The sequence below is a fragment of the Sinocyclocheilus grahami genome, unplaced genomic scaffold, assembly GCF_001515645.1.
Source record: "Sinocyclocheilus grahami isolate Dianchi unplaced genomic scaffold, SAMN03320097.WGS_v1.1 scaffold39.1, whole genome shotgun sequence".
Classification (NCBI taxonomy): domain Eukaryota; kingdom Metazoa; phylum Chordata; class Actinopteri; order Cypriniformes; family Cyprinidae; genus Sinocyclocheilus; species Sinocyclocheilus grahami.
The window spans coordinates 1,297,738-1,310,952 of NW_015505218.1; the positions used below are offsets into that span (position 1 = coordinate 1,297,738).

General features: G+C 38.3%; 1 protein-coding gene across 2 annotated transcripts; it reads right to left on the minus strand.

The window, feature by feature from the left end:
* Positions 1 to 4,426: 4,426 nt before the first annotated feature.
* Positions 4,427 to 12,784, minus strand: yipf5 (Yip1 domain family, member 5). 2 transcript variants are annotated; one of them, XM_016267584.1, is made up of 6 exons: positions 12,677 to 12,784; positions 11,931 to 12,050; positions 11,239 to 11,405; positions 7,097 to 7,242; positions 6,773 to 6,954; positions 4,427 to 5,918 (listed from the first exon to the last, which is right to left on the minus strand). In XM_016267584.1, the coding sequence occupies exons 2-6, from the start codon at positions 12,038 to 12,040 to the stop codon at positions 5,756 to 5,758; spliced, it is 768 nt and encodes a 255-aa protein (XP_016123070.1). In that variant the 5' UTR covers positions 12,041 to 12,050; positions 12,677 to 12,784; the 3' UTR covers positions 4,427 to 5,755. The 2 variants fall into 2 exon arrangements, with proteins under 2 accessions (XP_016123070.1, XP_016123071.1); XM_016267585.1 differs by lacking the exons at positions 11,239 to 11,405; positions 11,931 to 12,050; positions 12,677 to 12,784 and adding an exon at positions 10,121 to 10,284.
* Positions 12,785 to 13,215: the final 431 nt, after the last annotated feature.

Genomic DNA, 13,215 nt, shown 5'->3' on the forward strand with positions numbered 1-13,215 from the left:
TACTGAAAATGTACTCACCCCCAGGCCATCCGAGATGTCGATGAGTTTGTTTCTACATGGGAACAGGTTTGGGGAAATTCTGCATTGGATCCTTTCTCACCAATGGATCCTCTGCAGTGAATGGGTGCCGTCAGAATGAGAGTCCAAACAGCTGACAAAAACATCACAATAATCAATAAGAATGAAACTTTAATACAACGTAGTCTACATTCTCAACTATTCAAGAGTTTCTTTTCTTTATCATGGATACTCTTATATGTCATTGACCCTAACGTGTGCATCTATCTGGTTTATTTTTTATATTAGGAATCATCTTTATTATTCACATAACACCTTAGTTGGCCGACATGAACACTATGCATGGCAATCTCACTAAAGCAGAAGCTCATCGAGTTCTGAATCGACTTGGAGTGTGACAATTAACTTAATGAAGAGTGGACGCGTTAGGATAGTCACACTTAGTGCTCAAGTAACACTGATGCCTTGAATATTCATGTGCTGGCAGCTCACCGATTCATAATGCCTTGCACCACTGAATACCAATAGCTGCATTTCCCGCCAAACACAATCTCTGCCTGTGCACGCTCACATGCTAATCGTGCTCATTGAGTTCATTACTTTTGGTTCGCTCTTCTCACAGACATAACATCTGCCTTGTTGAAAGGCACAAAGCAAGACATCTTTTTCTAAAACAAGTCACATAACCATTAAATATCTATTCAAAGAAAATGATAATTGCTTAGATCAGGGGTTTTCAAACTTTTTCATGCCAAAGACTGGGGATATGGCGATCTAAATAAAAGTATACATTTGAGCGCAGTTATAGAGATTATTGAGATCCTCAAAGGAGTTTATGTTCAAGGTCTTCTTCTCAGCAGACAAGCAGGATACTTACAGTAAGAAGTCTCCATTGGCTCTCATTTTATTTCATTAGTATCAAGGAAAAACAACTGACAGATTACAGAAATATAATGTTCTTGTGTAGTTAATTAAACCACATGATATTTGTATTATTAAAAAGGCATTTCACTGGATTATGTAAGTCAAAATGTAGCACAACAACAATGCCTTTTTAAAAGTATAGCTTGTTGTTAGCTCGCATATGCTAACATGCCCTGTTGAAAAAGCTAGCATATGCTGGTTAGGTATGTTTTGACGCTGGGATGCTGGTTTAAGCTGGTCATGTGTTGGTTTAAGATGGTCCTTTGCTGGTTTATGCTGGTCATGTGTTGGTTTAAGCTGGTCCTTCGCTGGTTTATGCTGGTCATGTGCTGGTTTAAACTGGTCCTTTGCTGGTTTATGCTGGTCATGTGCTGGTTTAAACTGGTCCTTTGCTGGTTTAAGCTGGTCCTTTGCTGGTTTAAACTGGTCATTTGCTGGTTTATGCTGGTTTAAACTGGTCCTTTGCTGGTTTATGCTGGTCATGTGCTGGTTTAAACTGGTCCTTTGCTGGTTTAAACTGGTCATGTGCTGGCAAAGGACCAGCATAAACCAGCAAAGGACGAGCTTAAACCAGCATCCCAGCGTCAAAACATACCTAACCAGCATATGCTGGTTTTTTCAACAGGGACAGTAGCTTGCATACATGCTCTCAGGCTTAATGTAACAAACCATCCTGCTTCATGAGTAAAATATTGCTAACTTTTAATTTACAACTGGTAAATAAGTAGTCAAACTCTTTCTTCTTTATATTATGGAGTTAGCATCGCTAGAAAAAGGATTAAGTAGCTTTAAACAATCTAGTATGCTAATCGGTCATGAGAAGTAGCCATGAATGACTGTTAAATGCACATAATCCAGCCTCTTTGAGCTGGGAACATGAAAAATGGTATCTTTTTTTTGCACAAACACAATAACAAACTAAATGATATAATACAAAATCATCCACAAACACATCAAAACGATTTGTCATTCTAAAAGGTCACATCTCCTTCATGTTTTTATTATTACATATTAAACGTTATTTAAAAAAAGAAACTACTAAACTTAGCTCAGTATATGATATAGAAAAAAACCCATCAGAATACATTATGAGTCTGTCCTTCAAGTGATTGAGTCTTGTATGCATAAAGTAAGTATGATAAATACGTGCAAATGAATGCTGCACAGATAATGATATCATTTTGCACATATCTTGATTAAGAGACTGGATCATGTCTGTTGACGTCAATGCTGAATGACTAAGGGCTCGTCTGTGAAGTTTTTCTGCATGTCACTTAATGTGGACCCATATGCATATGGGGGCGGTTTATAAATCTGGACTGCTAAATTAAAGGTTGTTTATCACTATTGTGCCCCTCAGAAAAAAAAAAACAATGTATTGCTTTGGACAAAACAAACAAACAAATAAAACTGAAAACATTCCTAAATGTCACTGCAGTATCTGCCCTTGGAAGCTTGTGATATAGATTTTATTTAATTTTTTTAACTAGATGAGCTTACCTTGTGCAACTTCTGCTGGCGACAGAATCGATTTGAGCCTGTGTCAAGTCCTGCCAAAATACTGATAAACGACTCAACACTGCCATCTGCTGTCTAACAAATGAACTGAGTTTTTTTTTCAAGAGGAAATGGTTTGTTCCAAACGTCTGTGACATCAGCTGGAATTTCCTTCCAGCTTGTCTGAAGTGAGAGCAGATGTGAACATGCACTGCTGACTCATCTAGAGTGCTATCTATCTATCTATCTATCTATCTATCTATCTATCTATCTATCTATCTATCTATCTATCTATCTATCTATCTATCTATCTATCTGTCTGTCTGTCTGTCTGTCTGTCTGTCTGTCTGTATTTAAAATTGCTTTCTTTCCATATCTACAGAAAATGCAGCATATGCAGCTAATATTTCTGAAGCAATCAGTTTTTGTTGTTTCAGTAGTCATCTCACACTTCAGATCGGCTCTGAAATTAATGATTCTCGCCTTGAACTAAAGTGACATGTTCTTTTAGATTAAAACCAGGTGCTCTAATATTCTGGTATTTGGACGTAACCATGTGTCATATGATGGTGGACTGCTGCTATCTTCAAAGGACCAAGTATGAAGGAAATGGTCCATCTGACAAGATCGTTTATGGCTGTGTTGTTTGTGAAGTACAGACCACGGTGAGGTACCGTCAGTAATGTGTGCTTTAATGTTTAGTAATGCTAAATTAAATCTAATGATCACAGATCAAAGTATTACCTTTGAATTCTGGGTATGATTGTAATGTTGCGGGACAAATTGCCCATAACTTCATTTAATAGAATTCACAAGATCACACTTTTTAAAACTGTATTTAACATCTAAATATGACTAGATATAGACTAAATATAAACAGTATTGCAACTATTTTTTATTTTAAGTGTGTGCATATACAGTATACACACACACACACACACACACACACACACACACACAGTATCTCACAGAAGTGAGTACACCCCTCAAACTTTTGTAAATATTTTATTATATCTTTTCATGTGACAACACTGACGATATGACACTTTGCTACAATGTAAAGTAATGAGTGTACAGTTTGTATAACAGTGTAAATTTGCTGTCCCCTCAAAATAACTCAACACACAGCCATTAATGTCTAAACCGGTGGCCACAAAAGTGAGTACACCCCTAAGTGAAAATGTCCAAATTGGGCCCAAAGTGTCAATAATTTGTGTGGCCACCATTAATTTCCAGCACTGCCTTAACCCTCTTGGCATGGAGTTCACCAGAGCGTCACAGTTTGCCACTGGAGTCCTCTTCCACTCCTCCATGACGACATCATGGAGCTGGTGGATGTTAGAGACTTTGAGATGCTCAATAGGGTTTTGGTCTGGAGACATGCTTGGCCAATCCATCACCTTTACCCTCAGCTTCTTTAGCAAGGCAGTGGTCTCCTCACCTGGTTGCCGCCACACAAGCTTGACACCATCTGAACCAAATAAGTTTATCTTGGTCTCATCAGACCACAGGACATGGTTCCAGTAATCCATGTCCTTAGTTTGCTTGTCTTCAGCAAACTGTGTGCGGGCTTTCTTGTGCATCATCTTTTGAAGAGGCTTCCTTCTGGGACGACAGCCATGCAGACCAATTTGATGCAGTGTATGGTCTGAGCACTGACAGGCTGCCCCCCCCCCCTAATTGGGACATTTTCACTTAGGGGGGTACTCACTTTTGTGGCCAGCGGTTTAGACATTAATGGCTGTGCGTGGGGTTATTTTGAGGGGACAGCAAATTTACACTGTTATACAAGCTGTACACTCACTACTTTACATTGTAGCAAAGTGTCATTTCTTCAGTGTTGTCACATGAAAATATATAAAATATTTACAAAAAAATGTGAGGGGTGTACGCACTTCTGTGTGTATATATATATATATATACACACACACACACACACGAGGTCTTAAAGGATGATGATGATGATGAGTGTACTTCAGCAAAACAATTTTGAAACAAAAGTTGCATTTTTATTTAATTAAAACTGTGAAACAGCACAAGTGTAACACCCTACCAGTTGGTCACAGATTTTCCACAAGACAGCATTGATATAAACTTTTGCACTCTTCTGGATATACAAAACAGTTATATTGTATATAAATATGCCCATCTATCTGAGAGGACAGTCATGGCTCCTTAAATTAACAAAAATACCATACATACAGTCCACAGGTCAGAAAGATTTATTCTGTAAATTTGAGTTTTTAGAACTACTTTAAAGAAAGCTTAACCTTGGCTCTGCCTCATGCATTTCAAAAGATAAATGTGTGAAACCTAATAAATCAGAACTGGAAACAAAATTCAGCCATCAGGGTTCACTATACAGAAGACTGATCTGCAGACACGAGATTCTGTTAGAAGGGTGAAATGCATTTGAAAAACAAATCAACTCACAAAATTGCAACAGTCTGCATTAAAGTCTTAACGATGAAATGTTTTTGAAAAACTTTGAAGATTGTCATCAGTTATTCATTCTCATGTCATTCCAAACCTGTATGCAACACAAAGATATATGCATATATGCAGAAGTACGTATAACTTTTAATTGCTTTTTCATTAAAATTAGATGTCATACAGGTTTGCAACCAAATGAGAGCGAGAAAATAATGAAAGCATTTTTCATTGTCTAAAATACTCCTCTAAACCGGCTTGCAAAAGATGCACAAAAGTGTGATTTTTGTACCATTTCATTTAATTCGCCTAGAACATGATGGAAATAGTGTGAACATGTAGGCACTCTTACTGACCCCAAGTGTATGAATGAACACAGACCGAACAAATCAACAGCAATTCAGGAATGTACAGAAAAACAGTTCCAAGAAAGAACAATTACTAGCGAACTTTGCAAAGAACGTTCCGGAGCGAGATGCTTGCTTGAAACACAAAAGCTTTAAAGATGTTGTGTAGGAGGAGAGGTGTACTCTTTGCATCGATTACACATTCTTCTCTTCAATAAGCACACTTCATTTTCTGGCTCTGCTAAAGATAACTTTTTTGGAAAGAACAATAGAATGCGGTGATCGTATTAAAGAACAAGAACGAGTTTTAACTTGCATTAAGTGAGCAAAAACATTTCTCCGAGTAGGTGGGCAGGTAAAAAAAAATTAATTGCAGGAGAAATTAATGCCACATTCTCTCAGAACATGATAAACACTGGAAACACTCAGCGAGAGGGTGTGTGGTGTGGTGGGTGTTACAAAAGCAGTCTTCAAATAAAAGGATGTGAGTGCGTGTTGTGTATCGGTGGTCATTTTGTCCATTAAAAGAGGCTGAGAGTTCAAAAAACAGAGATGAGGGCAAAGACTCCGTACAGCAGGGCACAGGGATACGCCACCAGCAGCTGCTGCCCATCCATGGCCAAAGCAGAGATGAAGATCTTAGAGGCCGAAAAACTGCACCAACCAATGATGGCAGCTGTTAAAATGATACCCAACATGCCCCTGAAAGACACAGGAAAACACTGGTTTAGCAAGGTGTATTATAAACTAGCTCAAGCTTTAAAATGATGGAACTGCAATATATGTTCATATATATTATAGGATTAATAATTAATATTAAATACATATACATAACACTATGCATGAAAACACACGAGTCAAAAGTATGGAATTAAGACTGAATATTTATGAAAGAAGTACTCAAGGCTGCATTTAAGCAAAAACACAAAACAGAAATATTGTGAAATAGTAGTTATTTCAGAAATCATTCTAAAATGCTGAAAACTGTTTTTGCTGCTTAACATTTTTAATGAAGCCATTCAGTACCATTCATAAGTTTGCTGTACGAGTAAAAAAAAAAAAAAAACATTTATTCAGCAAAGCACAAACATACTGATTCAACTTCAATAATAAGAAATATTAATAAATTGTGCACCAAAACAACATACTGAAGTGATTTCTAATTGCTGCTGAAAATTCAGCTTTGCCATCACAGGAATAAATTAAATTTTAAAATATAATAAAATAGAAAACGGTTCCTTTCTATTGCAATAAAATGTTACAATATTACTGTTTTACTGTATTTTTGATTCAATAAATGCAGCCTTGGTGGGCATAAGATACTTATTTCAAAACCATAAAAAAAAAATCTTAATTATTCCAAACTTGAGATTAGTAGTGTAGTTGTAAATTAGTTATACTATCATATTTTTACATATAAAATGCATATTTAAAAACAAAACAACACCAAACTTGATTTGATGTTACTGTGATCTTAAACAGAAATATTAGTAAATTAAATAGATTAATTAATTAAAATCTCGGTGTAAAAAGTGAGGCTGTAAAGCCTGACTTACTGCAAGGAAAAGAGGACCCCGAAACTGGACAGGATGATCATGGGCAGCAGGCAGTAACCGAGAACACTAGCCACACAGCCAAACGAGACCCCCGTCATGCTCATGAGGTTGAGCAGGCAGTACATGCCGAGGCACCCGATGGCACTGATACCGTACACGTAACCAAACTGGATCTTACCCGTCTAAAACAAGGAAGAAAAACATCTTTGTTTAGCACATTTAACATTCTATCATTTACCATTCAGCTAGAATTTAAATGAATGAAAAAGCTTAAAGTACAAAAAAAGGGTTTGTCTTCTGTGACAAAACAGACACGCGTCTTACCAAGAGTAGCGTCGCCCCAAAGGCCAAACAGAACACCATGGGACCAGCCAGGTCTGTTTCATTCATTATACTCCCATCTGCTGCCTTCAGCGGGTGCAGCACAGTCAGAGTTTTCTGCCAGATGTGGTCAAAGTTGATCCCCAGCTCTGGAAATGGAAAATACAGTTTCCCTTTTTCTGAAGAATAAGTAGTGCATGCCCTGCACAACTAAGCACCGTGCAGGATTTCCCAAATGGTGTTCATGAGTTGATGAACAGCTAATCATCAATCACACATTAAAAGTAAAATGAAAATAAATAAACAGGGCTGCAATCGCAAATAAATCTCAACCTGCAATATGGCTTACTGTGACCATCTAAAACCGCGAAAGGTTGATTTAATCTGGTACGTTGCACATGTCAGAGTGAAGCGTGGCACAGTGTTCATTTACACTGGTTTCCGGTTTCAGTTAAAGGGTTAGTTCACCCAAAAATGTTGTTCCAAACTAGGGTTGTGACGGTGAGGAAATGTTCCCACCGGTTAATCGACGTGTGACAACACCTGTAATAACACCCGTGGGGGCGGGTGCGTTCCCTCTTTTCCTCGCTTTTAAATAGCTTAAAAGCGCTGTGCACATTTTACTTTCACTTTCAACTTAGCGGCAGTTCGGCGTCAATTGCTTGAATGCAACAACATCAAACTCACTTTAGCATATATATAAAACATAGAACTTTTATGAACAAAACAAATAAAAATACACCATGCTATAGGGCAGGCTATGCCTAATATAAAATAACTTACATAAAGTTTAAATAGGTATACAAAACTGGAAATAGGCCGAGTAAACATAATATATAACCAAATAAATAAGAAACGTAGAAAGTTTATTAGCAAAACGAGTAAGAAAGCTCGGAGGCCCGGCATACACCTTGATGTAAAAAATAAATAAATGACACTAAGTTTAAATAAAGTAAAAATCAGCAAACAATGTGGAACCAATTAAATAAGAAAAGAATGTTTAAAAAAAAACTTCCAAAATCACCTTAGATAAACGGCAGAAGTCAACAGGCTTTTCAAAATCCAAAATATTGCCAAACAGGTGCTTTTGCATCTCATTTCGAAACTAAATCATACGCGATCGTCTTGTCTGTCTCGCCTCACTCTTCTCATCAGTCAGCTGGACTCGCTCTCCTCACTGGAGAAATTAAATCCGATCTGTGATGCAACTGTCATTCGGCACGCTGCATTGAGCAGCCGCGTTCAAGTTTTTAATTGTAGTGTCTGTTCTTTTACTGAACTAAATGATTTTTATTACTATAAAAAAATCTAAACGACAGTGCAGGTCGGCAAGCCTATTCCAAACCCATAAGACCTTCGTTCATCTTTGGAACACAAATTAAGATATTTTTGATCAAATCTGAGCGCTCTCTGACCCTCCGTAGACAGCAATGCAACTGCAATGTTCCCAGACTCGGAAACGTAGCAAGGACATCAGTAAAAAAGTCCATGTGACATCAGTGGTTCAACCATAATGTTACGAAGCTACGAGAAGACTTTTTGTGCGCAAAGAAAACAATAACAACAATTTATTCAACAATTCTTCTCAACAACAAACAACACTGATCAAAAATATCTTAATTTGTGTTCCGAAGAAAACAAAGGTCTTACCGGTTTGGAACGACATGAGGGCGAGTAATTAATGACAGAATTTTCTTTTTTTTTGGGTGAACTATCCCTTTAAGCATTGAAAAGTGAATGAATGAGGCATTTATACAGCACTTTATTGTGTATTGCGGTACACCCAAAGTGCTTTACAATCGTATGAGGGGATCTCTCCTCAACCACCACCAGTGTGCAGCATCCACCTGGATGATGCGACGGCAGCCACAGAACAACGGCGCCAGTGCGCTCACCACACACCAGCTACAGGTGGAGAGGAGAGAAAGTGTTAAAGCCAATTCAGTGGACTGGGATTATTAGGAGGCCATGATTGATAAGGGCCAGTGGAAGGAATGTGGCCAGGACACCGGGGTTACACCCCTACTCTTTACGAGAAGTGCCACGGGATTTTTAGTGACCACAGAGTGTCAGGACCTCGGTTTAATATTTCATCCGAAGGATGGTGCTTTTCTTCAGTAGAGTGTCCCCATCACTATAATGGGGCATTAGGACCCACACAGACCACAGGTTTTCCACTCACTCATCTCTTAAAAATATTAATTTAAGGTACATTTAGAACAGATAAAAATGTGCGATTAATATGCGATTAAATATTTTAATCGATTGACAGCCCTAATTATTTATAAACATTAATAAACATTTTAAATTCAAAAAAAGTTTAAAAAGTGCATGGATGGATCGGGATCGTTTATAATAAAAAGCATTTAGAAAACAGCTGTTGTTTTTTTTTTAGGGAAAAAAGAAAGAAAAAGAAAAATGTCATGCCAAATTAATATTTGCCAATATTATTGACTTGATTGCACAGACACTATTGGATGAGACCTGAACTGAGCTGAATGAGCTACTTTATAGATTATTAAACTACACTGAATCAACTGTTCACTGCTGTCCTCTTCTAAGAGCTGCTTTACAGCAGAATTGAATTTTGTTTGCATCACTGAAATTATTTTGCTGTTTAACAAATGTAAAGCTGCTTTGACATAGGGCTGTCACGATAAATCGATTCATGGATTGATTCTGCGATTTTCCAAATGCATCGCGATTGTCTCTGGAATCGATTCTGAGCTTAGTTTTGAACAGCAGATGGCAATGCGTGCTTTCGAAACAGCCCTACTACTCTAATAAAAGCCGAGGTGCAAGTACATTTAACCACTTACATTACTCAGCCGAACGCGGAAGTGCTCTTCTTCATGAACATTTGAGTGTGCGGTTAAAAACTAGCCTAGAGTGCCATCAGCTGTTAAAAACTAAGCTCAGAATCCATTCCAAAGATCTATTTACCTCTACTTTGACACAATCTGTATTGTATAAAGCACTATATAAATAAAGGTGACTTGACGCCTTTAAGCTTAGTCTCTCGCTTACCCTCCAGCAACGGGGGCTCATCCTCAAAGCTGCTACTGTACATGGACTGCGTGGAGGCTGGCGTAAAGGCTGGCGTGGGCTGGAAGATCTGCCCTGCGTACGGCTGCATCATACCTGGAGGCGCAGAGTAGCCCATCGGCTGCGAGTAGTCATACTGTCCATAAGGTCTATCAGATGCAACGAGGAAGTGCTCTTCTTCATGAGCATTTGAGTGTGCGGTTAAAAACTAGCCTAGAGCGCCATCAGCTGTTAAAAACTAAGTTCAGAATCCATTCCAGAGATCTATTTACCTCTACTTTGACACTATTTACCTCACACAAAGGTGACTTGACGCTTACCCTCCAGCAACGGGGGCTCATCCTCAAAGCTGCTACTGTACATGGACTGCGTGGAGGCTGGCGTAAAGGCTGGCGTGGGCTGGAAGATCTGCCCTGCATACGGCTGCATCATACCTGGAGGCGCAGAGTAGCCCATCGGCTGCGAGTAGTCATACTGTCCATAAGGTCTATCAGATGCAACAATAGATATAGTCAAAATTAGGTGACGGACATATTCTCACATGATTACAAAATCTAAGACACAAATAAGTCTTGTCAATTTACTGCAAATATGAAATAAGAACACCGTGACTGTGCATTATATGCCATGCTGATTACCATCTAGAACTTTGTATATTATCAGCCCGAAGTTGGATATACAGTACATTCAATACTTACAGTACACTCATGTAAAGCAATATATATATACTGTACTTTGTAGCAAATCATGTGATCGTTTATAGTCACAAAATGTAAACTATATTGTTGCACAGCTCTGTATAAAGATAGACAAATATTTCCAATGTATATAGATATGGAGGCATGAAGATAATATTATAAACTTTAACATCATGGTTTGCCTGTAAAGCTGCCCTGAAACAATGTGCATTGTGAAAAATGCTATACATATGAATAGTGCTATTTATTAATAACATTAGAAGTTTGTGCATGGCTCAGGCCTACTTGCTGTACGGGTCATCTGCGTTGCTGTAGCCATATCCTCCTTGGTTCTGATCATCTACACTGTAACTAGACTGGTAAAAGTCTGTGTTGAGCCTTTAAGCTTAGTCTCTCGCTTACCCTCCAGCAACGGGGGCTCATCCTCAAAGCTGCTACTGTACATGGACTGCGTGGAGGCTGGCGTAAAGGCTGGCGTGGGCTGGAAGATCTGCCCTGCGTACGGCTGCATCATACCTGGAGGCGCAGAGTAGCCCATCGGCTGCGAGTAGTCATACTGTCCATAAGGTCTATCAGATGCAACAATAGACATACAGTCAAAATTAGGTGACGGACATATTCTCACATGATGACAAAATCTAAGACACAAATAAGTCTTGTCAATTTACTGCAAATATGAAATAAGAACACCATGACTTTGTGAATAATGTAAATTTGCATGCATTATATGCTATGCTGATCCCCATCTAGAACTTTGTATATTATCAGCCCAAAGTTGGATATACAGTACAGCCATACTTACAGTACACTCATGTAAAGCAATATATACTGTACTTTGTAGCAAATCATGGCTGAGTGAGTTTATACAGTCACAAAACGTAAACTATATTGTTGCACAGCTCTGTATAAAGATAGACAAGTATTTCCAACTTATATAGATCTGAAGGCATGAAGATAATACGATATTATAAACTTTAACATCATGGTTTGCCTGTAAAGCTGCCCTGGAACAATGTGCATTGTGAAAAATGCTATACATATGAATAGTGCTATTTATTAATAACATTAGAAGTTTGTGCATGGCTCAGGCCTACTTGCTGTACGGGTCATCTGCGTTGCTGTAGCCATATCCTCCTTGGTTCTGATCATCTACACTGTAACTAGACTGGTAAAAGTCTGTGTTGAAGTTGTCAAACCCTGCCATTGCAAGCAGCCTGGAAGACATTCAGCAGAGAAATCAGTCAGCAGTGGACATTCGATATTACTAAAGCGGACTTGAATAACAGTATGAAAGCCTAGTGATGAACTGCTGGAGATATTAGTTCAGTGAAAGCCAGCTATGATATTTAAAATCACACATTCAAATTATCTGCATATAGGATCCAAACATGGTAAAGAGACAGAATCAGATTTTAATAGCATGACACTGAAGGCTTACACATACAAAAAAACAAGGACCTGCTATGGCACTACATCACTGTACAATAATACTGCCATATTAATACCAAGGTATTACCACAGTGTATGTCCAAACAACATGATATATGTTTAAAAAGGTCCAAAAATGAACCACGGTGCTTTTTTTTTTTGCCAGAGGAACACTATATATTACAGATAAGGCTGTATGTTAGCTAAAAGCAATTTAGCACTATTTGTATTAGCTGCAGTGGCTTTAGCATTAATGTTTGTTTTGTTTGTGTTGAGTTAGCACAGCTCCACTAAAGCACTGCAACGACGCACTCAAGTCACTGTCAGCATCATTCAAGCACTGCCATACACACACATCTTCAAATACACATCACAGCTAAAATATGAACATCTAATGAAGCTTTACTCACACCGTTAATCGCCCAGGACTCCGCCAACGCCGCTAACTACGTGTCAAGAAATAGCAGCAGAACCTCCGGGTCGCGGGGACGATGACGTCACTGCGTTCGTTCAGGCCGCAGAAAAGCGACGTGCGCCCTCTGTGGCAGGATGCGCTCACTACATACAGTTGATTATACGCTCAACCATTTTGTCCAACACCACACCGCAGCATATAAACTCAGGTCTTTCTGCTAAAAAGATATGGAGGACGAAACCTGCAAAAAACAGTAAAAAAATATATACACAAATAAATAAATAAATATGCAAATAAATAACTAAATGTGTGTATAAATACACCAATTCTTGTTTAAATACATATAGAAATAATTAAACATGTGATTAAAGTAGGCAAATAAATAAAATATATTGGTGGGCAAATGGAAAATGCTAAACTCATCCTATTTATTTTCCTTTGATCACTCATTTATTTCTGAATGTAGTTCCGCATGTATTTTTCCTCTGCGCAACATGCTAATGAGAGGGTGTCAAACATGGACTTGGTCGGGGTCA